This window comes from Prunus avium, chromosome 6 (genome assembly GCF_965620075.1).
Source record: "Prunus avium chromosome 6, drPruAviu1.hap1.1, whole genome shotgun sequence".
Taxonomy (NCBI): domain Eukaryota; kingdom Viridiplantae; phylum Streptophyta; class Magnoliopsida; order Rosales; family Rosaceae; genus Prunus; species Prunus avium.
In genome coordinates, this window is record NC_142289.1 from 38360919 (window position 1) to 38384917 (window position 23999).

General features: G+C 36.2%; 5 protein-coding genes across 5 annotated transcripts; 4 read left to right on the forward strand and 1 right to left on the reverse strand.

The window, feature by feature from the left end:
- The first annotated feature begins 427 nt into the window (after positions 1–427).
- LOC110762987 (peroxidase N-like) lies at positions 428–2158 on the forward strand. Its single transcript, XM_021965720.2, has 4 exons — positions 428–735; positions 861–1043; positions 1369–1534; positions 1674–2158. The coding sequence occupies exons 1-4, from the start codon at positions 520–522 to the stop codon at positions 2084–2086; spliced, it is 978 nt and encodes a 325-aa protein (XP_021821412.1). The 5' UTR covers positions 428–519; the 3' UTR covers positions 2087–2158.
- Positions 2159–2628: 470 nt separating this feature from the next.
- Positions 2629–4309, forward strand: LOC110763001 (Peroxidase superfamily protein). Its single transcript, XM_021965735.2, has 4 exons — positions 2629–3057; positions 3213–3395; positions 3480–3645; positions 3741–4309. Exons 1-4 carry the CDS (start codon positions 2833–2835, stop codon positions 4163–4165), a joined length of 999 nt encoding a protein of 332 aa, XP_021821427.1. The 5' UTR covers positions 2629–2832; the 3' UTR covers positions 4166–4309.
- Positions 4310–9277: 4968 nt separating this feature from the next.
- LOC110763007 (peroxidase 15-like) lies at positions 9278–10668 on the forward strand. Its single transcript, XM_021965740.2, has 4 exons — positions 9278–9526; positions 9649–9837; positions 9925–10087; positions 10169–10668. The coding sequence occupies exons 1-4, from the start codon at positions 9311–9313 to the stop codon at positions 10576–10578; spliced, it is 978 nt and encodes a 325-aa protein (XP_021821432.1). The 5' UTR covers positions 9278–9310; the 3' UTR covers positions 10579–10668.
- Positions 10669–12368: 1700 nt separating this feature from the next.
- On the forward strand, positions 12369–14179 carry LOC110762989 (peroxidase A2-like). The gene is made up of 4 exons (XM_088254451.1): positions 12369–12717; positions 13015–13218; positions 13300–13465; positions 13568–14179. Exons 1-4 carry the CDS (start codon positions 12415–12417, stop codon positions 14020–14022), a joined length of 1128 nt encoding a protein of 375 aa, XP_088110577.1. The 5' UTR covers positions 12369–12414; the 3' UTR covers positions 14023–14179.
- Positions 14180–14221: 42 nt separating this feature from the next.
- Positions 14222–17343, reverse strand: LOC110763006 (protein trichome birefringence-like 4). Its single transcript, XM_021965739.2, has 5 exons — positions 16319–17343; positions 15718–15910; positions 15226–15419; positions 14983–15141; positions 14222–14894 (listed from the first exon to the last, which is right to left on the reverse strand). The coding sequence occupies exons 1-5, from the start codon at positions 17233–17235 to the stop codon at positions 14522–14524; spliced, it is 1836 nt and encodes a 611-aa protein (XP_021821431.2). The 5' UTR covers positions 17236–17343; the 3' UTR covers positions 14222–14521.
- Between the last annotated feature and the right edge of the window lie 6656 nt (positions 17344–23999).

Here is a 23999-nt window from a genome sequence, read left to right on the forward strand (position 1 = left end):
TGTATTATATATGTGGGATAGCCTATTGAAAATATGAAGTCAAGTCATCCCACGGTTTGCATTAGTATGTAAAGTCATGAGTGTTTCACCCATTGTTATTGCATGCGCAGCGCAACTTAATGATTAATATCACAGAATTTTGGGAAAAATTGCTTGAATAAGCTTTCCATCTGTTTTACTTTGATTCCTTGCCTTACGTATTTAATGGTGCAAGGTTATTATGATTGCAATCCAATAATTAGGAAATCTTACCATTCTGTCAATTTCTGATTGGCATATATCAATTTAGTGAACTTCCTAATCTATCAGGTTTATGCAATTTCATTGTAGCTCTGTTGACCAAATGAAAATACTGGTGGAAGTCTAAAGTCTAGCAGTTTCCAGTTATCATAGTCCACAGCACTAAAGCTATGGAAAGTTGATTGAGGCATTGCATAATTAATATAAATGAATATGACGATGCCCCTCAACTTTGGTTATTAATTTGTACAAGATTTGCCTCTGATATAAGTTATAACCATGACCAGATTTAATGAATATAACAGTTTATTTTTTGTCATAAATCTGTTCATGTTGTGTTCAGCTGTGAGGTCTGATCTTAATGCAGATTTCTATAAGCAGACATGTCCAGATCTTCTCAAAATCGTCAGGAAAGAAGTGAAAGATGCTCTAAAGATTGAAATGCGAATGGCAGCTTCCTTGCTTCGGCTTCACTTTGTCGATTGCTTTGTGAATGTGAGTTGAAAACATTACTAAAAATAATTAGCAATATTTTGGTACCTTGATTTAGGCTTATGTTTAGGCTAACTTCTTTTACATGCCTTTTTATGCTTTTCAACAATCCCAATCATTTTTCTTAGGGCTGTGATGCATCAATTCTGTTGGATGGAAGCAACAGTGAGAAATTTGCTACTCCCAATTTGAACTCAGTTAGAGGATTTCAAGTGGTGGATGCAGTCAAAAGTGCTGTGGAGAGTGCATGCAGTGGAGTTGTATCCTGTGCTGATATATTAGCCCTAATTGCCCGGGATTCTGTTCTCTTGGTAAGTGTTCATCTTTGGTTTCTCTTGTTTCAAGAGGCTTGTAGCTCAAGTGCTATTAACTCTACAGTCGAGATCTTGTGTGTTGATTCTCTTTGTAAGTTTTCATCTTTGGTATCTCTTGTTTACGAAAATGTGAAGCTCTTAACCCTTGCACCCACCCGAAGTCTTATATCTCTTGTTTAGAAGGAAATATTGTATCACATTTGAATGTGACAAAGGCCATTGAAATCATTTGAGTCATTTAAGCAACACAAAAAGTCATCTTAATTATCTAGATCTAAGTAGAAGTTGATGATGGATGAAATTAAGAGCTCAAAATGTGCAGAGTGGAGGACCAACATGGAAGGTTTTATTGGGAAGAAGGGATGGACTGGTGCCAAACCAAAGAGGAGCAAATCTTGCTATTCCTTCTCAATATGACACACTGGACACAATAATTTCCAAATTTGCCAATGTAGGTCTCAATGTCACAGATGTGGTCTCCTTGTCAGGTACATAACCTAAAAATCTATATAATTATTGTTAATGTCACAGATTTGGCCATATATGCTTTTAGTTTAATTTAGACTTAGCATGGTAGTAAATTAAATCAATGAATAATGGTAATGGGGGGTCATGTGGCATGTGTAGGTGCTCATACAATTGGACGAGCAAGGTGTGCCACTTTCAGCAAGAGACTGTGGAACTTCTTCAACACAGGAGGTCCAGACAGCACAATGGAAAAAGATATGCTATCTGATCTGCAACATGTATGTCTTGTGAATGGCGATGGCAACAAAACCACGGCTCTTGATCGAAATTCGAATGATCTCTTTGACAACCATTACTACCAGAACTTGCTCGACGGGAAGGGCCTTCTTTATTCGGACCAAATTTTGTTTAATGGTGGTGATGATGAGACCAAGAGTGTCGTTGACAACTACAGAAGAAAGCCTAAACTTTTCTTTGATGACTTTATTAAGTCCATGATCAAGATGGGAAATATTGGCCCAGTGACTGGATCAAGTGGACAGATTCGAAAGAATTGCAGAGTGATCAATTGATAATTGTGTTAAACTCTGCTGAATTAATATATTAAAATCTAGTTTTGTGGCTTGTATAAATTATAATGCTGATGAAGGGTTTGCCAGTTTTTCTGGGATATTAAATAATAAATTACAATATATATAGCACTTATGATATGAAGATAGCAAAAATTATTAACAAATTGAAGTTTGAACCAATTGATTGATCTTCTATTTCATGGAGTTGTCTTTCAGATCAGAAAAAGAAGAAAAGACAAACTGGAAATGTAGTGGCCTCAGACATGGCACACTCTCTGAGTTGCTTGATCAAAATGTCAACTCCTATGTCCTATCAACACAGATAAACAAACTCTCAACTCTGTGCTATGCACAATTTAGTGATGCACATGCACTGAAGTGGTAGAAAAAAGGCATTTGGCTTTCTGTTGGCATGCACTATAATATAGTATGAAAACGATTAACTAATCTTTGATTCATGAACTTGCTTGGAAAGCTTTATATATTATATGCAAAACTGATAACAATTAGGCCACCACTCTTTTGGCAGTATGCAAATTAATATCAGTCTCACAATCTCAGTGCAGTTTTCTGAGTTTAAGTAATTTTGCAGACAAGCTCTGGGTGCAGCCGCCATACATCATAAGCACTAGCTTAGCTTTAAAAAAATCTTAATTTCTCCCATGATGTTGTCTATAAATTGAGTTAACACCATATTTATTAGCATTAACTAGGGTCTGCCACTGCCAATATCCCTCAAGTAAACCATGACAAGGTCATCGATTACTTTTAGTCGTCGTTACTCTTTGTTAATGATCATGTTCTTCGCGTTGTGTCTGGTTGCAAAAGCACAGTTACGTACAGATTTCTACCAGGCAACATGTCCGGATCTTCTCAAAATTGTCCGAAGAGAGGTTCAGAGTGCAATCAAGACTGAAATGCGAATGGCTGCTTCTTTGCTTCGGCTACACTTCCATGACTGCTTTGTCAATGTGAGTTGAAGGCCTTAACAATCATGCATCCCAATTTTTAACTAGCAAGCATTTCCTGTGAGTTTTTAAGACCTCCCTGATGAGGCATCGTATTATTCGTGTTGTTAAAATAAACACATACAAATTAACTCTCTTTGGCGCATATATACGTGTAGGGTTGCGATGCATCGCTACTACTGGATGTAACTGACAGTGAGAAGGCTGCCGCGCCCAATTTGAACTCAGCAAGAGGATTTGAAGTTCTGGACAGAATCAAGAGCTCAGTGGAGAGTGCATGTAGTGGAGTTGTATCATGTGCTGATATACTAGCCATAGCTGCCAGAGATTCTGTGGTCCTAGTAAGTTCACACTTTTTGGGTTCATTTTATACGTATCTACGTACATATTAATGAGATCAGAGACTAAACATGTTTATCTTGCAGAGTGGAGGAACTTCATGGAAAGTTCTACTGGGAAGAAGAGATGGATTGGTGGCAAATCAGACAGGAGCAAATAATGGACTTCCTTCTCCATTTGAAACTCTGGATGTGATCATTTCCAAGTTTGCCACTGTAGGCCTCGATGTCAAAGATGTTGTGTCCTTATCAGGTACATATTAATATCTAATAATCTCCAATATAATCCACCAATTAACTCTCTAATGTGTTAATGGATTAAAATAATTCTGTGTTAACTTATTATAGGAGGTCATACAATTGGGTTGGCAAAGTGCAGCACTTTCAGCAATAGGCTTTTCAACTTCTCAGGAACAGGTAGTCCAGACAGCACATTGAATCAAAGCATGTTAACTGATCTACAAAACTTGTGTCCACTCACTGGTGATGGAAGCAACACCGCGCCGTTTGATCGAAACTCAGCCGATCTTTTTGACAACCATTACTTTCAGAACTTGATTAATGGAAAGGGCCTTCTTGGTTCTGATCAAATTCTGTTTTCCAGTGACGCAGCTGTGACAACAAACACCAAAAGTTTGGTCCTAAGCTATAGCTCTAATTCTAGGCTTTTCCTCAGTGATTTTGCTGATTCTATGGTCAAGATGGGGAATATAAGTCCTCTTACTGGGTCTGCTGGAGAGATCAGAAAGAACTGCAGGCTGGTTAATTCATGAAAACAATACATGTATGGTTGAGCTAGCAATGGACCAAAACCTTTTGGAAAATTATTGTCCCTTCCACCTGAAATTATTTTATGAAAAATGTATGTGGCAGTGAAAAACCTCATGATCAAAGGCTCTTGTCGACACAAGACTTCAGATATGACAACTATGATTATAAATAAACCTACCTGAAATAGGAGAAATGATACTATACGAAAACACACTGGGCCATACCTCATGTATCTATCTTTTTATCACATGATTTAAAGCCCTAATGTATTTATCTTACTCTCAATAAAAATTAGAGGCAGAATGGGCCAAAAATACAAACGAGACGAGGAAAATAAAATTTCAAATGTATTTAGAAACTTAAACCAAACTGCCTCTTTGTGATAGATCAAACACTTGCAATCGCACAATATGACTTCCCACGACATGATTATATACCAATTAGATGCTGACACTTAATTTTAATTTTAATTTTTTTTATAAATAAAGGACAAACTTCAAAAGAACCCCAATAGGGAGGGTGGTGATGCAGGGATGCGGAGAGGGTGGGTGGTGCATTGGGTGGGCTGAGGGAGGTTGGGGCGGGGATGGGTGTCAGGAGGCTGGGTTCAGGGTTTAGGGGGACAATTGATTTGATGAAACGGAATCAGCCGCAATAGTTAAGACGTATTATTGGGCTGACTTTGGGAATACTATTGGGTAGCCGTTTCTTTTGGGCCTAGAATTTTGCTGCAGGCCAGTCCGAATCCCCTTTCAGGAATTCTGCGCATGATTGATCAGCTCAAAATTCGTAAATCCAAATCCTCCAAAATAAAAATAAAAATAATAAATAATAAATAATAAATATATATATATATATATATTACAAAGAAATTAAGGGCTCGTTTGGTATTGCTACTCTAAGAAGCACTTATGCTCATAAGCGCTTTTAACAAAAGCGTTTTTATTATATAGTTGTTGAAAATTTCATAAAAAATCAAAGTGCTTCCTAAAGAAGCTCATGGCAGGTGCTTCTCCAAAAAGCGCTTCTATGGCCTAGAAGCACTTCTAAACTTTTTTGCCAAATGCCGTCAGAAGCGTTTTTAGCCATTTCAAGAGCACTCCCAACGAGCCCTAAGTATACAATCCATGCACTAAATATTAAAATAAAAATAATAGAAATTTGAATTAATAAATATAAAAAAGAAATTTGAGGGAAACTGCATTGCATCATCTGCTTTCGGTTATCCTGACCAAAAAAAAAAAAGACAAAAAAAAAAAAGAGAATAGTACGCATTACACATTTCAAACAAACAATTGATTGGTTCACCATATTTTCTTAAAATTATACCGAATAGTATGTGTACATATTTAGTATTTTTCTCATTATGTATTTTACTAACTATAAAGTTAAATTTGTATCTAGTAATTGAGGTACTTCATATATGCTAAAGTAGTGGTAAATTTTGCCTGTATTTCAACATAGGAGGTAGAAAATCCTATTTAAATATGGGAACGCTTTTTTTTTTTTTTTTTTTTTTTCCCTCCATACGATATGTTCATTCATATATTGAAGTTGAATTGAAACGTTTACATCTTTGGTGGGAAATTAAATGTTTACTAAGAAATTATAGAATACTACATTAGTATAACTATATGGTACATCTTATATATGTGTTATGATATGGATGAATGACATTGACAGAGTTTATTTCCCCCTTTTAGTGAATTGTATCAATAAATATCTATTTATATTATAATACGTGTACAAGATGTATCACGGCATTTAGTGGATGGTCTTATATTTCCACATAATAGTGACACCGCTTGCATTGATGGATAGGGAAAGAAAATTTGTTGCTTGTAAGCCGCCTGCATGGCTCAACATTGCAATTTGCAACACAAGTATGAAAACATTGGATTCGTTTACTCTGTACAGTTTTTAAAATAATTTTAAAAAAAGAATATTATTTTGTCTATTTTTCTTCAAAAATTTGAGTGCTTGCTCGCATGCTATTACCAAATTCTCATTGATTAATTATTGGCTCCTTCCTTGCATGAAAATTCAGCAGCTGGAAAAAAGTCATGAAATTAATTTGTGGTGGATATGAATATAACAGTTTCAAATGCTGTCAAAGAAGAAGATTTTATTGTCTTTTTCTTAAAAATTTGGTTGCATGCATGCTATTATTCCATCATGTCATTAATTATTATTGGCTCCTAGCTTAGATGGCAATTCAGCTGTAAACCTCATCAGATATCGTCTTGGAAAATTCAGCCAGACGACTAATCAAAGTGATCCTTTTATAACGAAGTAGGTAGCCTTCTTTTTTACCACACAAGCGATAGTATTTTATTAGATTAATTAAAAAGGTATATAGAGAGTCATCTTGATTGGTAATACGACGAATATAGGTAAAAATTTCTCAGTGACCAGAGTCAGCTTTAGAGCTGAAATGATCTGGCTGGAGAGAATAAATCGTAAAGAACTTGTCTAAAAACCCATATGCACCATCTAAGTTGTCCTAAATTAAGTCAGTTATGAACAAAAGGTGATATATACAATATGCTCAACTCAGCAGCATGAAGGGTTTTTATTTTCTAACTATTTAAAGGAAAATGCTAGCTGGGCATACCACATTTTGTATCAGGCTCCAGTGGCGTAGCCAGGAATTCTCTCAAGGAGAGGGTCAACATTATTAGCCAAGATAAATGGAAAAGCCATACCACCACCAAACTTGGACTAGGATGGTTTAGAGGAGAAGAAAAATGCATACAAGGATGTGCCATGAGAATAAAACTACAAGATAATAGATTAACAACCTAAAATCTTAAGTATCCATTGTTTTTCTACATAAATATTTTAGAATAAGTTCAATTATATAAGAAAACTTTGATGGTTGTTGTTCCAAAAATATTAATGGGTTTTAAGACAGTATTGGAAGATGTTGCTAATTAAACTGAACATGAATAAAAACACTTACGTGGTAGAAGGTCAAACCAGTTGCTCTACCACCCACTTCCATATGCTTCATCAAGGGCGGAACCAGGAATTTTTCAACGGGTGGGCTAGCTAAAGTTATTAGCTTAAAATTTAATGATTATTTTTTTTGGTATGTGCTTACAATTTCTATAGTCTTTGTAGAAATAAAAATAAACATTAAATCATATAAACCACGCTAGCTCATAGCTCCATAAACTAATTTTCAATAAGTTTTATCATACATGAAAAATTGTTTTATGTAAAAATATTGACTAAGTATGAAAAATGGGTTTTCGGAATAATCATTTTCTGAAGATAATTTTTGGCAGCTTTTATTCCTCACACATCAAATAAGAAAATTTGATTTTATGGGATTTTAGTATGAAGTATATATTGACTGAATGAGCCATCATTTTTAGCCTAAATCGTATATATTTTACACTAAAACCGATTTTTCATAATTTGATTTGGTGGGAATTTGATTTTCTAGCATTTTTATTTGAATCCAAATGGGGGGTACTTCTTTATTTACATTGTAAACTTAAGTAAATGGAGTAATATAAAAATAAATAAAAGTAAAATGAGCAAACAAAAGCCTAAACTGTAAGTGTTACCATTGGGTCAGAAGGGTCATATGACCCTCCTAGGCCTTAATTGGCTCCGCCCTTGCCAGGCTCCACCTCTATTAGAGAGGTGATACATAATGTGGTATATAAATGTGGTAAGCCTAGCTAACATTACCGGGTGACGTTAAATATTACTATAATGAGATAATAAAGTCAAATTAATGAGGGGCTGGAGAGCACCAACTCTTATTTTATCTTCTTTTTCTTTTTTCAAGGATGGATGTTACTCTGAATTTGCACAATATTTATACATAAATCTTATGTAACTACCTTAATTGATCATTGCATAAGATCGAAGAACGTTGTAATCAGACAATGTTATAAACTTGGATTGTATTTATGGTAGTCAAATTTAGGAGGCGAGCTTGGATGTATATGGGATATATATGTAATTACTATATTTTAAGTAATGAATAGATCATCCATTTTGAGAGATGAGATGAGATGATATTCATGAGACTAATTAAAGTGATGTGGTGTGGGTGTGGCCACAGCTATACCACGCGGTTTGACAAACTAATTAAAGTCTTTCGATTATATTGACTACTACATATACAGAATTTCTAGAATGCTAGACTCGATATATATATGCATCCTAGATCTCCTGCACGGCATATATCCAATATTTGAAAAAGTATAGCCTAGAAGAAACGTTCACTGCTCTAGCTAGCTACTTCATGTTGAAATATATCTACACTAATTATTGATCTAATCATTAAGGGTCTAATATTAACTTCCTTTATAATTAAATTCTTCAAATTTTGGTCCAAGTATGTGTAACAGTTTAATACAAGCGATAGTCTAAACTACATCATTGGTCTATGTATGTGTAACAGTTTAATACAAGCGATAATCTAAACTATAAGGGATAGAGATTTCTCACACATACACACACTACCAATGTATCATGTTGTAATAGTTTATATTTGATCATCCAAAATACGTATGATAAACCTGATCACACTCATGCGTGCTACATAGAAAATTTAAGGAAAATGTTCTCCAAAACATATATGGATCTGAAAAGCAGGCATTTGCGAACTTGGGAAAAAAGTGTCTTAAACCCCCATCAAGTGCACAATCATTGCTTCGTGACCAATTCTTGCTCTGCTAAATTATTAATTATTGGATACAAAAGAAGGAGAATAGACACAAGATTATATATATCGACATTGGACTTTTGAAATATTATACATATATCTTCGTTAAAATATTCGCGCCCTCCACTGGACTTTTGAAAATTCTTTAACTAAAGCTTTACGTAGAAAAGTTCATGATTTCTGTAGTAGGGTAGGGCCACATCATATCTGAAGATTCCTACATATGAATTTTCAACGGTCGGATCTCTTTGATCATATTTGATTTTTTTTTTTTGGTCGAAATTTGATCATATTTGATTAGAATGCACAAAATGCATGCCTAGAGCTTAGAGGTGCACCGTCTCACCTAATAATAGGCTTATACTTTCCCTATATAAGGGTAGAGATATTAGTCTTCAATCATCCCAAGTTAGAGCTACTAACTATAGCAACCTCTTAAATTCGTTTTCCTCATACCATCATGTCTTCATCATTAATTTCAATTGTAGCAGCAATTATTCTTGTTACTATTTGTGTGTTGGAAAATTCCAACGCTCAACTAAGCTCAACTTTCTATACTACCACATGCCCAAATGTAACCAGCGTTGTTCGTGGTGTGGTGGAGCAAGCTCAACAAAATGATATTCGTATTGGTGCTAAACTCATCCGGGTTCATTTCCATGACTGCTTTGTCAACGTAAGTAAAAATACAAAAAAGAATTTTTTTTCGTATACATGTCAAATTGTGATTTGTCTAAATAATGAGATGTATGTTAATGTTAACCATGTGAAATACTAATTAATTAATTGAAGATGCAGGGGTGTGATGGTTCGATTATGCTGGACAACGCAGATGGCATAGACAGTGAGAAAGATGCAGTTCCCAATCAATCCACAGATGGATATGATGTGGTTGATGACATCAAAACTGCACTCGAGAATGTTTGCCCTGGTGTTGTCTCCTGTGCCGACATTTTAGCAATTGCTTCTCAAATATTGGTTTCTGCGGTAATGTTACATGGTTCCTCATATATATATATGTATATATATTTTTCTTTCTTGTCCTTAATCATATATTATTTATGAATGTTACAGAATGGAGGCCCAACGTGGGAAGTTCAACTGGGAAGAAGAGACAGTAGGACAGCCAACCGAGCTGGTACCACTGCCATTCCAAGCCCTTTTGAAAACCTTGAGCAAATTACAAAAAAATTCAGCGACGTAGGATTAGATTCCACTGATCTGGTTGCTTTATCAGGTATATAACTGATCACTATAGCTATAATGTAACTGTTCTAGGTATAAATTTGCAAAGATATGTGACCGTTTGGTTTCTCAGGTGCTCATACATTTGGGCGGGCAAGATGTGTTACTTTCGTCCACCGTCTGTACAATTTCAGTGGCTCGGGGAACCCCGACCCGACCATAGACACAGCATACTTAGAAACGCTACGGCAAATATGTCCTAACGGCGGCAATGGAGGTACATTGGCGGATCTTGACCAATCAACCCGTGACGGGTTCGACAACAACTACTTCACAAACCTCCAAAACAAGCGCGGGCTTCTCCAAACGGATCAGGAGCTATTCTCAACTAGCGGAGACACTGTTGCCATTGTGAACCGCTTTGCTAATAGCCAAAGCGACTTCTTTGATAGCTTTGATCAGTCCATGATCAATATGGGAAACATTCGACCTTTGACGGGCAGTGATGGAGAGATTAGGTCTGATTGCAAAAGAGTCAATTGAAATCATCATATTGTAATTGTTAGGCAGTGAGAGACATGCTGATGATCATATAATAAAGAAATAATTGGAGCTGTAATTTGATTTCTTATTGTTTATATTATGCAAGGCTCTACATTATATTTTGCCATATCAGCCAGCCATTAAATACATTTATTTTCCCAAAAGGAGAAAATAGTTTTTACATCAAGTCTTCAACCCTCGATCGTCAATCACGGAAACTGATAAACCAGTCAGTCATCTTCCCCATTAGCAAATAAGTGACTGAGCCATATAATTCTGTGGCCCATTAGTAATTTATTAGTACTCACAGCTTGTCGTGTGCATATGCATGCACCATGTTTTGAATATTCCGAAATCTCCTTTCGACCCATTGATGATTTCGAATAAACCTCAAAGTTGAACCTTTTCCAAACCTTTTCCAAAAGCATGTATGCCTTATCGATACCTAATTATGTGGACTTTCTTGCAATAATCATAAGTGAACAATGTCTTATCGATACCTCATAACTGAGCATGTATGTCTTATCACCACCGTCCAATATAAATACGTACTTAAGATCATGAGAGATTTTCCTCGTATATTTACAATTAGTAATGGAACACATCCACCAGTCTAGTCTAGTCCTTCTTAACAAACGAAGTCTATGTGTAACGGAAGAATGTATTGCTTGGTACTAAATTACTAATCTATAGTTTTTTATACACTCTCAATTTTTGTTAGATACTTTTTTCGGTAAACTTATATACGTCACTGACTCACTGATATTAGGCATATATAACCCCACTGCAAATGAGCATCACCACTCTGACTCTTATCTCATGTCCAAAAAATGAGGCATGTGCCCTGGCGGTCCAACACACTTTATTAAAGTAAAAGAGCATTTTTTCTTTCTGATGAAATAAAGTAAAGGCACATGTTTTTTATGGAAGAAAAAAGAGCAAAGGCATAAATTCCTCAATTATACAACTCATTTTCAACTTTAAACTTTTTTTTTTCTCTTTGGGTAAATAAATTTGAATTTCAACTCATTTTAAACTTCATACTAATTATGAAAAATCAAACCAGAGTAGTTGTAGTAGGTTTAAATTTCTAGAGATATTATAACTAAGGCATGATCAATCTCATGTTTGTCTTCATTTGAATTAACTTCCAATCTGATCATTGTAGCCATGATAGTACATATAACACAATTGCTTACTTTCTTGATTTCATGAAACAATGATCTGTTACGATACAATACTTAAATCGAAAGTTAAGCAACAGCAGACCAAAAGAAAATTGATCTACATTAATTCATCCTCCAATATATCATTTAGTGGGAGAAGAACTTTCATACGATGGGATGTCACTGTAATAGCAACGGAAGTTGAGGTTCAATCCAAAATCAATTGACTATAGGGGAGTAGTCCAACTTCTTATAAACCCATGCTAATAAAGTCCCTTAACTTTTCAATATGGGACAAACACTCTCATCACACAGTATCACAAACCAATCACGTATTATTATATAGATATCGCCACACATGGCATTCCTGTAAGTTTCCCTCAATGATTTTTCCTTTTTGAGTAAAGTTTCCATTCCTCGTTTAGAAGGCGTCACTTTGCTTTGCAAATAGTAAAAAAGTGTATAAGGGGTAGATATTTATTGATCAAAAGTTAAAGTTGAACTGCCAAAACAGTGACTCATCTGCATAACGTACGTGTTTCCCATTTTAAGTTTGATATAGGTACTTGAAACCATTTAACTATTTGTCACGCTATAAATAAAGCTTAGGTTATATATAGAACTACGACTACTGTTCTCTCATATGCATTGATTAACATAAGTTAAAGAGATGAGTCTATCTGAGAAAAAGCCTTCTTCTTCTTCTTCTTCTTCTTCTTCTTCTTCTTCTTCTTCTTCTGCTTCTCAAAATAATCACAATATTAAAATTTCGGCAAGTATTTTGTTTGCGATATTATTAATCTTGTGTGCAGGTGCAGGATATGGTGAGGCTCAGCTGACCACTACGTTTTATGATGAAGTCTGCCCATGCGCCGCAACCATTGTGCGTGGTGTCATTCTAGACGCTTTGCAGACAGATCCCCGGATTGCTGCCAGCCTCATCAGGCTTCACTTCCATGACTGCTTCGTCAACGTACATATTTCATCTCCTGCTCTTTTACTTTTACTTCTAAGTACATGTTCTTCTTCATGATCAAATGCTCCATTCATCCGAGGACTCAAACTGATGAGCTTAGATTTAAGCTGAAGAACTTATTTAACTTAAAACAACTAATTTCGGAATTTGGAATTTGGACACCGACCACGATTAATCATTCGAAAACGAACAAAATTTATCCTAACATAATTAAGCAACCACTTAGATATTTGAAAACATTGGTGAATATATTGTTGGGAAGATCACAAAACTTGTTGGTTGTATTAATTTCAGGGTTGTGATGGATCAATCTTGTTGGACAACAGTAGCAGCCCTTCCAGTACCATAGACAGCGAGAAAGCAGCAGTTGCAAATAACAACTCAGCAAGAGGATTTGATGTTGTGGACAACATCAAGACTGCATTGGAGACTGCTTGTCCCGGCATTGTTTCCTGTGCTGATATTCTCGCCATTGCAGCCGAAGAATCTGTTTCTTTGGTGCATATTTCAAAAACAATATATGCCTTCATTTTGTTCTTCTATATCGATCTCTTCTTGAAATTAATTTTATGGTTGCAGTCTGGAGGCCCCTCGTGGCAAGTTGCATTAGGAAGAAGGGATAGCACAACAGCGAATCGCACGGCTGCCAACGAAGCCATTCCAGGTCCCACTTTGACCCTTGACGGACTCAAAGCCAAGTTCGCAGCTGTAGGCCTCGACACCGCTGATCTGGTTGCACTATCCGGTAAGGAAGAAAAAATAAAGAATTGAAGGAACCATACAGTATCTGTGTTGCTTTTTTTAGTGACAAAATTTGACATGCATATATGTAATATATAATTCACAGGTGCTCACACATTTGGGCGTGCTAAATGTCAAGCTTTCAGCAGTCGACTGTATGACTTCAACAGCACAGGCCTTCCTGATCCGACATTAAACTCAACCTACTTAGAAACACTGAGAGAGTTATGCCCCCAGAACGGGAATGCGAGTGTGCTAGCTAACTTAGATCCTTCAACACCTAACACTTTCGACGGCAAGTATTTCTCTAATCTTCAAGTTCGTAAGGGCCTTCTCCAAAGCGATCAAGAGCTGTTTTCGACCAGCGGGGCTGATACGATCAACATTGTTAACAACTTCAGCGTTAAACAGGGCGCCTTCTTTGAGAGCTTTGTGAAATCCATGATTAAAATGGGGAATATAAGCCTTCTGACCGGAACTGATGGAGAAATTCGATTGAACTGCAGGAGGGTTAATGGAGATTTGTATGGATCATCTGCTACTTTGATAGCCGAGTATTAATAAAAAGTTATGGCTATGTAAAACTAATAAAGCTTTATGCCTGATACGATGATGATCATGGCTACAAGTTCATGTTCAAGCTTATATGGCTACGAGCTCATCTCTTTCTATGAAACTTCTTGAATAAAGCTATGACATGATTTACAATTATCAACCACATCCAGTGCACAAAGATATTATAAGCTTAAATTACTGAGACTTGTGTTTACATCATGTCATTAGAAATTAAGTATGAAATTTACAATGTAAAAACCATGAGTGGCTAATGGAGAACAATCCCCTCCTACATCCTGGTGGCTAGTACACTAAACCATGCCCTATTGTTGATCTCCACTTCTTTCCCACATGTTCAAAGACAATCATTTACAGCCTGCACACACCTTCCCTAATTATAACTTTTTTTCTCCTACTTTTCTATGGAGAAATACGACAGAAAACATTTTCTCCAAATCTTTGTTAACATGATCCATATAAACAGGGCATCTGATTTATCATTTATCTAGGGTCTCCCCTGCTGCTGTTCTTGATGCTGCTGTTTTTGTTGCTTCTGGTTATGTCTAATGAGCTGAGCATATAGAAGCTCGTTCCATGTGTCAGGAACACCAGGGAGGCACCAGTGACTGCAATCCTGGTATCTCAAAGGAGATTTTCTCTCCTCCTCTGTGAAATTCTGCTTTCTATAAATTGATGGATGAGCATCCCTCCTAAAATCAGTCATTCTTGTAATGTTCAGATAGAAGATTGGCGTCTTCATTTCTGTGATTACCGAGTCCAAGATTCTCATTTTCGACATATATTTTCCTTTGTTTGCTTCTTTTGCAGTTGGCTCTGTCTCACCATGACATTGACCTCCAGAATTCCATCTTCCACCTCTGTGAAGGGTAAAAAGATTACTAAGATGCTGTATATTTGTTAACCAACCATGAGGTTCTGAAAGTTAAAACTACTTCACGTGGTTACCTAAAGTGATTAGGCGAATAGCCCCGGAAGAAAACAATAGTTTTCTCAAGATTTATATTGACGTCAACCCATCTTGCCCATGTCATTAGAGCTTTCCGAAATGCCTCTTTAACATTCAATTCACCGTAGATATGGCTACCCTCTTGATAGTAACCTTTCCTGCAATATGATTATGTTTTTGTAGTATTCCAGGCCAGTTTCATAAAATCAATGACACAGATTGACAGGGGGAATGGGTCTTACCCTCTGGAAGTTTTCTCATGAGTCCACCAGTGACCTGTGTTGAAGATGAGAACATCTGCACTTTTGTACTTATCAGAGGACCTCTCGATCAAATCAAGGCGAAGTGTCTCCTTTAGCGATCCATTTGCATCTGGCATCTCCCATTCTTGAACTAGAAATGGTGATCGGAAGAACTCCACTGAACAATTATAATCCTGTGGATCCATTTGAGAACAAATATAAATATTAACTTAGATGCTCCATCGAGCTGTTCAGATAACATGGGATATAAAGGAAAGCAAAAAATTTAGCTCCATTGGGCTGTTTAGATAACTGTTTTTTGCTACATGTTTGAAATGGAAATCCCAAGTCAATAGCAAACTGTATTGGTTCCAGGCGTGTGAACTTTCTCATTCACTCTGGTCAAAACGAAATAAAACTCAAAAGGAAAGAAGGAGGAATTTATCAGGCTATGAATTCTAAATCAGAGATAATGGATGATGAACAACATGCCTTGAATATAAAAGAGTGAGAGCCCTCTGTACGAAATTCGCTCCTACCAGAGGCTTCAAAAACTCTGCTCTTATCATCCACTGAATTCCTGAGGAGACAAACTAAAGACTCCCACATATTCCTATTGAGAGAATCACCAACAAAAACTAAACGCTTTCCTCTCAATAATCCCAACATGTTCCTACCATTCAACCTGCTCAAGAAGTTCATAGGAAACCAGCATCACAAAAACAGAACCAACAAGCTTTGTTCAACAGAAACAATCTAGCAAATGCATTAGCATAAAACATAAACACACACACACACACACACTAGTCCACAGAACAGAACACTGTATGAAATTCATTTTGAACTTTGAACAGACATAACAAGTAATTGTTATATTGATTAAAAGTAAATCCTTACAAGACTAATTGCAAGCAAGCAAGAATTTTGCACTTACGAAAACCAGCTATAACTCAAGTATAAAATTGCCACAACAGCTAAGTTTGTTTAAAAGTAAAACCTTAAATTAGAAGTGAACCCAAATAAAATATAATACAAAGAAAACATACTTAAAATAGATGTAAAAACAGCCCTGAGCCCCGCAAATAAAATATACCTTGGGAGATTGCAATGTTTTGGTTGCCATCTATACTTCTCGTAACCATTATCAGGCCTCTTGTTAAGAAAACAATTGAAAGACTCATCTATGTGAGGACAAGACCCCGGAGCATAAAGTGGGTACGAATCATCTCTCACCCATCTTCCATCAAATATGTCACAATCATTCGTCCAAAAATCCAAACCAGGCCCAGTTTGTTTGCTTTGCTTCCCAGAGTCAGGCAATGCCTCATTGCCACCATCACTCTCTTTCGACGTCAATGCAACATAGCTTGATCTTCCTACTTCTGCTTGCCCCAAAACCCCATTCTTTGCCAAACCATCTTTTCCATTAGGATCTTTAGAAAAAGATTGAGAACTCACAGCCACAGGCTTAGCTTCCTCCGCATTAACCTTGAAAACTTCAATTTCATTCGACGACGAGGAAGATTCATTTGTTCTCATTGAACCCTCCCGTTCCCCAGAAACTTGGATTGTAGTGTTCTTGGACGTCTGATTGGAGTCTTGAGACAAGAAAAGAATGGGGTTGGGTGGTTGAGCATTACCCATCTGATGATCACTCTTCAAAGTTCCACTCTCATCCAAATGTGGTAAAGATTCACTTTTCCCGGAAAATGGGTTTTCCCGGGAAAGCTCAAAAGGGGTGTTTGGGGTCTGGGCAGAAGAGGAGTAGAAGAAGGAGGCATGGAAGATGTTCTTGAAGCCGAAAGGGAAAGAGTAGCCAGATGGGTTGAAAACCAAGAAGAGAGTGCAGGCAATGCAGACAAATGAGAATCCATAAGCAAGGGCGGGGGCTCTTCTTGAGTTGAAGAAGATTGATGAAGAAAGCAAGGGCTTGGGCTCTGCCTTTGTTGTGACTGTGGGTGGCTGGTGCTTTGTGGATTGTGGGGTTGTCTGCGTTGGGGAATCTACCATTGTGAATTGTGAGAAGTGTGAGATGTGTGAGACTGAGACAGAGAGAGAAGAGAGCTGAGAGTTGAGGTTTAGTTTGGTTTGTTAATTTTGGCCCTGAGAGAGATTAATTGGTTAAAGATGAAAGATTCATTTCACTTGTCTTCAGGAATGCCAATTTTTTTTTTACTGTTGAAGTAGTTAAACCACTTGAGGGTTTAAGAAATTTGCTATTTTTGTGGATAAACATGCAGATGAAATTAAGGGCAAATCAGACAGATTTTTATTTCTAAATAAAAGGACTAAACTGCCCCATGAATACAAGGAAAAATGCTCCGTCATTGGATTAGTATTTTTATGATTCCAGATTATCATGAATGGCCAAATAGTGATGATGAGATGAAACAAAATTAACATATACTACTCTTTCTCTCTGTTTTTCTACGTTTCTGAGTTTCTCCGTTTCTTTCTCAATTTGGCACCGCTGTCACAGTCCGACCACCACAATCACACATGCATATGTAGATATGCGATTTGCAGATTGCAATAATTTCTTTCCCTAGTTTGGTTGTGTTATTCATTGTTTGCTTTTCTAAGTTCTTTCACATGTAATTTCTTTCTCAAATTGTTGGAGAATTTGGTTTATGGATGCTACTTTTCCTGCAAAACATCAAAGAAAATAGATTAGAAAATTATAATTTACATTGATATAGTAAATTAAATAAAATTAATGAAATTACAGCAAGATACTTATCTTTTGGGATGTAGAAGATCGTTCTTCCTGATACTTGAGTAGAATAATAGTTTTAGGTTGAGGCGTGTAATTCACTGTCCTTAAGAGTAGATTTCGCCCCTCGGAGACAATGTCTCGGTGTAGCAAGGTTGTATGGCGCCCTACCCTCCAGGATACAACAACCTATGACCCTCATAAGCGTACACTCACAATACTTGGGTCAGATGAACAACTTGAATCTTTCCCAAGATAAAAGAAAACAAATTGGAACACAAACTCAAGAATGTGGAGGAGAAAATAATGAAGAAATGTGTCTATCTAATTTCTCTTCTCCTTTTTTAACACATAGCTCGAATGGTTTATTATATTGGAGATTACCAACTCCAAGTGAACGTTGGGTTTTTAACCAAGCAATTAAACCACATAAAACACTTGCACGTTAAGAACAAAATTTGATCCCAACTAAGCAATTAACTCACGCAATAAAGATTGGAATCAAAACATTCACCAACTATTGTAAACCAAATACATTTAACTTATTTAAATGATAAAATAAATTGAAATATTAAGTAACGGTAATAACTCAATTAAAACCAAAGAGGAGATATCAAAACCGACAAAGCTAACAATTAATATAAAAGTATCAGGTCATAGATTTTATAAATATAGAAAATAATTGCTGTTTTAAAGAAGTAATCAAACCACTCAAAAATCTGGAAATATAAGTTCAACATAAAATAATTAATAAAATATTTTTGTATTTTGAAATACTTACAAAAATTCCAACAAAATTTAGTTGTGTTATTCTTTGTTTGCTTTTCTAATTTCTTTTTCTATTGTAGGATGCTGATTTCAGTTGTTGGACTTAGGGCTGGCATTTTAGACCAAAAACCGAAAAATCGCAAATACCAACCGAGGTTTTACTGCATCTAAGCCGATCTATCATGAAAACCGACCGCAATATGCGATTTATAAAACCGGCCACAATATGCTGTTGCAATTGTAGTTCCACATAACCAAATAATGTGGTATGCAAACCGCAATATAATTGAATTAATTATTAAAATAAATACTTATAATTATTTTATATTAACTAACATAGACTAGAACTTCATCATTTAGATTAATCTCTCTCTTCTATCTTATCTCTTATCTCTTCTTCTTTTCTTCTTCTTTTTCTTTTTATTCTCTCTCTCTCTCTCTCTCTCTCTCTCATCTTCTTCTTCCTCTCGGTCGGACTCACCTAGACTTTGAATGTATTACTAATGAAGTATATTCTCCGCCAATCTATTGAAGTTCCCTCTATTGTTTTTTTTTAAATCTCAGCCTTGAAGAAATATCATTTGAATATTTAGTGAATTAATATAACTTAATTAGTAAATAATTAAACTTTTATCTAGTAGGAACATGAGTTTCAATTAGTATTGCAAACTCATCGGTTGTATGGTAATTTTGTTAGGTTGTTATTAGTGGGTTAGCCGAGATAATCTCTAACTTGCAATCAACTATTTAGTTGATTAATTGTGCGTTAGTAGGATTGTGGATGGTATTGGTTTATTTCTAATAATAAAGTTCATTCTCTCTGTATAGGTTAAAGAATCATTGCCAATGATAAAAAGTTGTGCTTATTTCAGCATTATTTTTAAGCATGAGCAGACTCTTTTTTTTGTTGATAGAAAGTTCGGTAATGTTATGTTGTTACCTATACCGACAATTGCGGTATACCGCAATATGTCATTCCGTTCATGGTTCGTCTTTTCACAATATCGCCATATGTTGGTCGATTCACAATTTTATTAAAAAGTTGCTATAACCAAACCGCAACCACCCCTAGTTGGACTCATGTTTTGGTGAGGTTGATTGAAGCGGTGCCCAAGTTTGTTTGTTTGTTTTCATTCTTTTGTTTCCTTTGTGACCAATTGGTTCATGTCATGAATATCTCTTTAAGATTCTGCTATTGTTCGTGCATCTCACTCACATTTGGATTTTGGATAATTTTCTTGTTATCTTTTATACTCTTGTAAGGTGCTTCTATTTTATAGAGCATCTGTCCCCCCAAGAAAAAGAAGATGTTTCATACTCCTCGTCCATATCTTCTTCATATGCTATACTCCTTTGCAGCAGCAAAAAAAAAGGGAAGCAATGAAGGGGTTAAAGAGAAAGAAGTGGAGAGTATATGGCCCTCTTTTTAGAGATTGTCGTATATACCTAGTAGTGGAGATGAGCCACATGGTGTTGGTGATGAAAACATGCATGCAACTTGTTGAAAATTTTGAAGGTTTTGAGGATGATAAGGAAAGTGAAGATGGTGATGGTAGTGATCATGATATTTATGTATCTGGAGATGCTGTGAAGAGAACACTAGGTGTTCCCATTTACTGATGATGAGGATGATTTTAGGGTTTAGGTGTTGGTATTTTTGAAACTTAAAAGGGTGTTTGTGTAATTTCCAGGACCTCATAGGCCTAGGTTATATGAAAATCATAAAAACCTCAGGGGTGTTAGCTAGTGTAAATAACTCTTTTCTTTAATATAGGTGGGACAGTTATTCAATATAATTAATGAGCTTATTTTGAACCTTTTCATATCTCACGTTCCTTTAATTCTATATATATATATGGTAATGGTATGCTGAGTGGAGAGTCGATGTGGGGGAGGAGGAAGCATTCGTAATACGAAAAGCTAAAAGTAGGGGTGGGCACGGTACGGTATGGTACGGTATTGAGCCCGTACCGCTACCGATACCGGAATGATGACAGGCTGCCCTTGGACTTGAAATGGAGGTATTGCCGAACGGCACTTTAGAATTTTGTTGAGGTGGTTGTTTCACTTTTGGTCATGCGAGCCATGCAAAGTGATAGCCATATTTTGATTGGCTTTTCCTTAAAATATCATCTTCTGCAATTTGTTGCCTTAGCATTCATTGTTGCTCCAGCGTGGGATTGCCGAACGGCAACTTAGGTGATGCCGATTGTAAGGGTGCCGAAGGGCACTGAAGAAGGGAGAATGACAGAAGCTTTTTGTGTCGATTCCCACAGACGGCGCCAAACTGTTGACGCCAAAAAGTGGTTCAGCACTTTTTAGCCCAACTTAGAGATGAGGTATGATGATTGATGGGTGAAGGTGAGGACCTTCAACATGTGTGTGAAGATTTGGGCAAGCGATAAATATACAGAAGACAAGATATACGTGGTTCACCCTTAATGAATGGGCTACGTCCACGGAGAAGTATATTCTCATTATTATAGCAATGTGTATTTACATTTGTACAAGGGATTGGGCCCAAATATAAAGAGAGAAAGGGAGAAGCCCATGACTGAATACAAAGCCCAACCTAGGGGGGATCCCCTCCTAAGTGGAGAGTGGTCTCCTTTTATAGATGAGAGGGAGTCTTCCCTTCTTGCAATATTTCAATGTGGGACTCTTGGCCTTGCTTAGAATTGCTTCTAGTTGCTTGGTCAAATATGGTATAAACAACATATGCAATATCCATCAACATATTCAATAGAAAATTATATATCTGAATAGTATTCGGTACGGTACGGTATTGATCGGTACCAAATACTTGATACCGCTACCATACCATACTCTATTGGTACAGTACGGTACGGTACTGAATATTGATCGGTACCGAATGAAACAGTATGAAATCGGTATGGTACGGTTCGGTTAGGGTACGGTTTCGGTATTTCGGTTTTAGATGCCCACCCCTAGCTAAAACATAAGATTTTGTACATTAATCTCATGTTTTATTTGTGAATGGTTATTGTACGTAACAGAAAAGTATGACATAACAATCAAAGAACACAAGCTAAGCTTAAGCTAGCTAGTTTGAATTGAACAAGTGTATTGGTAAGGGGAAGAGAGGGTCAGGCTTTGGTATGATAAAGATTGCCAGAAATATACATATTTTGAAGAAATAAAAGACCAATCGATACGATAACCTTTTCCCCTGGTGGCGGTGGTGTCAAGTTGTCAAGTTGTCAAGAAGGTAAGGCTAGCAGAGCTAGTCAGAAGACAAGAGATGGATGTTCAATTCAATTGCCTCCTAAATAATATAAGCAAGTAAACCATCGCTCTCCTTGACTCTTTGGGGGTTTTCCTTTATCCCAAACCGCAACAAACTAATAAAGGACCTTTACTAGCTAGTGCTGCCCCCTTTTTTCATCTCAATTCTTATCCATTCAATTATATATGTAGAGAGAGAGAGAGAGAGAGAGAGAGATCCTTCTTTAATAAAAGCCATATACCCTCCATTATTCTTGCTTTACTCTTAACCCCATCTTCCTTATGCTGTACCTTGTTGAGCAACTATATATATATATAAAAGGACGGTCCTGCAGCATTGCATGCATATCCTTCCATATTATTCTAACTTTGCTTCAATTGGACAAATATTACCTACTAACTTTGTTTGTTTGTTTTATTTGATCAATTTCTACTAACTATCTCAGAGACAAATCTGGAAGCAAGGGCAACAGTAACATCTGGCTGGCTACAGGAAGAAATGGATTTGAGGAAAACACAAGATGGGGGTTTCAGATTTCCTTCACTTCCACGCATACTCAATTGGCAAACTTGTTTTTTCAAACCGTTGATTTCTTCTTATTTTTTATAATGTCATCTCATTTCTTAGGCTTTTTGTTTTTTATTTTTCTTAACCTGGTCTGGTTGGTTCCTGTAGTCAAAAACGCATGGGTTTGACTCTAAAAAATAAAGTCTGCATTTTTTTGTTGTTGCTTGAATAAATAAAATCTGCATATTTTCCGAGAGGTTGCCCCGTGCACACATGCAATTTAAAATTCCAAAATTCCCTTTCAACCTATATAATGATTTCGAATAAACCAGAAAGTTAAATCCTTTTTTTTTCTCCAAAAGGAACATGAATGTCTTATCTATACCTAATTATGTGGACTTCCTTACAATATGATATTTGCACTAATCATAATTGAACAACTGGTTATCCACTAAACCTTTACTTAATTAAGATCTTGAGAGATTTTATGGCTACTTTCCTTAGCCTATGCAATTTAACACGCATAATATTATATTTTCTGTTGCAAGGCCTAAGCAGCCAATGAGCATCACTACTCTGGCACTTATTCCGCAATTATATATATACAACTCATTTTGAACTTTAAAGTTTTGTTTGTTTTTTTGGGTATGATTTTGACCTCCATAGTTTTAAACCAGTACAATCTCATATTAATTATGAAAAACTAAACCAGAGTGGTAGGTTTAAATTTCTAGAGATATTATAATTAAGGATCAATTACAGTAAACCCCCAAACTATGGGGTTCATTACAAACTCATACCCAACCTTTAAAGACCCGTTTGACCGATATCCCAATTTATAAAAACCCTACAAATGACACTCTCCGTTACCCAGTCTGTTAGTAGATCTGTTAAATGTTTGATGTGGCAAATGTAAATCACATTTTTGAAGCTGATTTGAATTCTACATAGAAAAAAAAGAATTAAAAAATTGTAAGATTAAGAGCTTTCTTTCGGTGCTTTCCTTTGTAATAATATATAAGAAACTTCTTACGAATGACAAAGGAAGACGTGTACCTATTTCTCATAAATTAATGCCTGTTGTCCTCGATCGATGTGTTTATCCTGTGGACTAGTCTGTTGATCACTGGTTTAAAGGTTGCAGTTCTTCCTTAATACGGACGGTCATGATCGTACGTACATATAACATCATTGTTGTTCAGTTGCTTGATTTTATGATACAAATGCTCTGTCTGTTGTTGATTTTATGATACAATATACTCATATATATCAAAGTTATAAGCTATAAGCATGCAGTTAACACATGAAAAGAAAGTTATATATTAATTAATTACCACCATTTTGACAAATTAATTCATATGTCAATGTCATCATCTTACTTCCATGATTAGCTATAAGATGGCGCAATGTCATCTAAGTTTCTCTCATTTAGCTAACATGTCACTTTCCTTCCTTCCAGATGGTCAAAAGTTAAAAGCTAATTAGGGTGTTTCCCATTTTCAATCTGCTGGGCATGGTTAGTACAATCTCACTGTTTCT

Coding starts and splice junctions, on each gene's coding strand:
- LOC110762987 (XM_021965720.2), top strand. CDS start 520: ATGACCAGATTTAATGAATATAACAGTTTATTTTTTGTCATAAATCTG. Junction 1,044..1,368: donor CCCGGGATTCTGTTCTCTTG/GTAAGTGTTCAT, acceptor CAAAATGTGCAG/AGTGGAGGACCAACATGGAA. Junction 1,535..1,673: donor AGATGTGGTCTCCTTGTCAG/GTACATAACCTA, acceptor TGGCATGTGTAG/GTGCTCATACAATTGGACGA.
- LOC110763001 (XM_021965735.2), top strand. CDS start 2,833: ATGACAAGGTCATCGATTACTTTTAGTCGTCGTTACTCTTTGTTAATG. Junction 3,058..3,212: donor TCCATGACTGCTTTGTCAAT/GTGAGTTGAAGG, acceptor ATATACGTGTAG/GGTTGCGATGCATCGCTACT. Junction 3,646..3,740: donor AGATGTTGTGTCCTTATCAG/GTACATATTAAT, acceptor AACTTATTATAG/GAGGTCATACAATTGGGTTG.
- LOC110763007 (XM_021965740.2), top strand. CDS start 9,311: ATGTCTTCATCATTAATTTCAATTGTAGCAGCAATTATTCTTGTTACT. Junction 9,527..9,648: donor TCCATGACTGCTTTGTCAAC/GTAAGTAAAAAT, acceptor TTGAAGATGCAG/GGGTGTGATGGTTCGATTAT. Junction 9,838..9,924: donor CTCAAATATTGGTTTCTGCG/GTAATGTTACAT, acceptor TGAATGTTACAG/AATGGAGGCCCAACGTGGGA.
- LOC110762989 (XM_088254451.1), top strand. CDS start 12,415: ATGAGTCTATCTGAGAAAAAGCCTTCTTCTTCTTCTTCTTCTTCTTCT. Junction 12,718..13,014: donor TCCATGACTGCTTCGTCAAC/GTACATATTTCA, acceptor TATTAATTTCAG/GGTTGTGATGGATCAATCTT. Junction 13,466..13,567: donor TGATCTGGTTGCACTATCCG/GTAAGGAAGAAA, acceptor TATAATTCACAG/GTGCTCACACATTTGGGCGT.
- LOC110763006 (XM_021965739.2), bottom strand. CDS start 17,235: ATGGTAGATTCCCCAACGCAGACAACCCCACAATCCACAAAGCACCAG. Junction 15,911..16,318: donor AAACATTGCAATCTCCCAAG/GTATATTTTATT, acceptor CTTCTTGAGCAG/GTTGAATGGTAGGAACATGT. Junction 15,420..15,717: donor CTCACTCTTTTATATTCAAG/GCATGTTGTTCA, acceptor ATGGATCCACAG/GATTATAATTGTTCAGTGGA.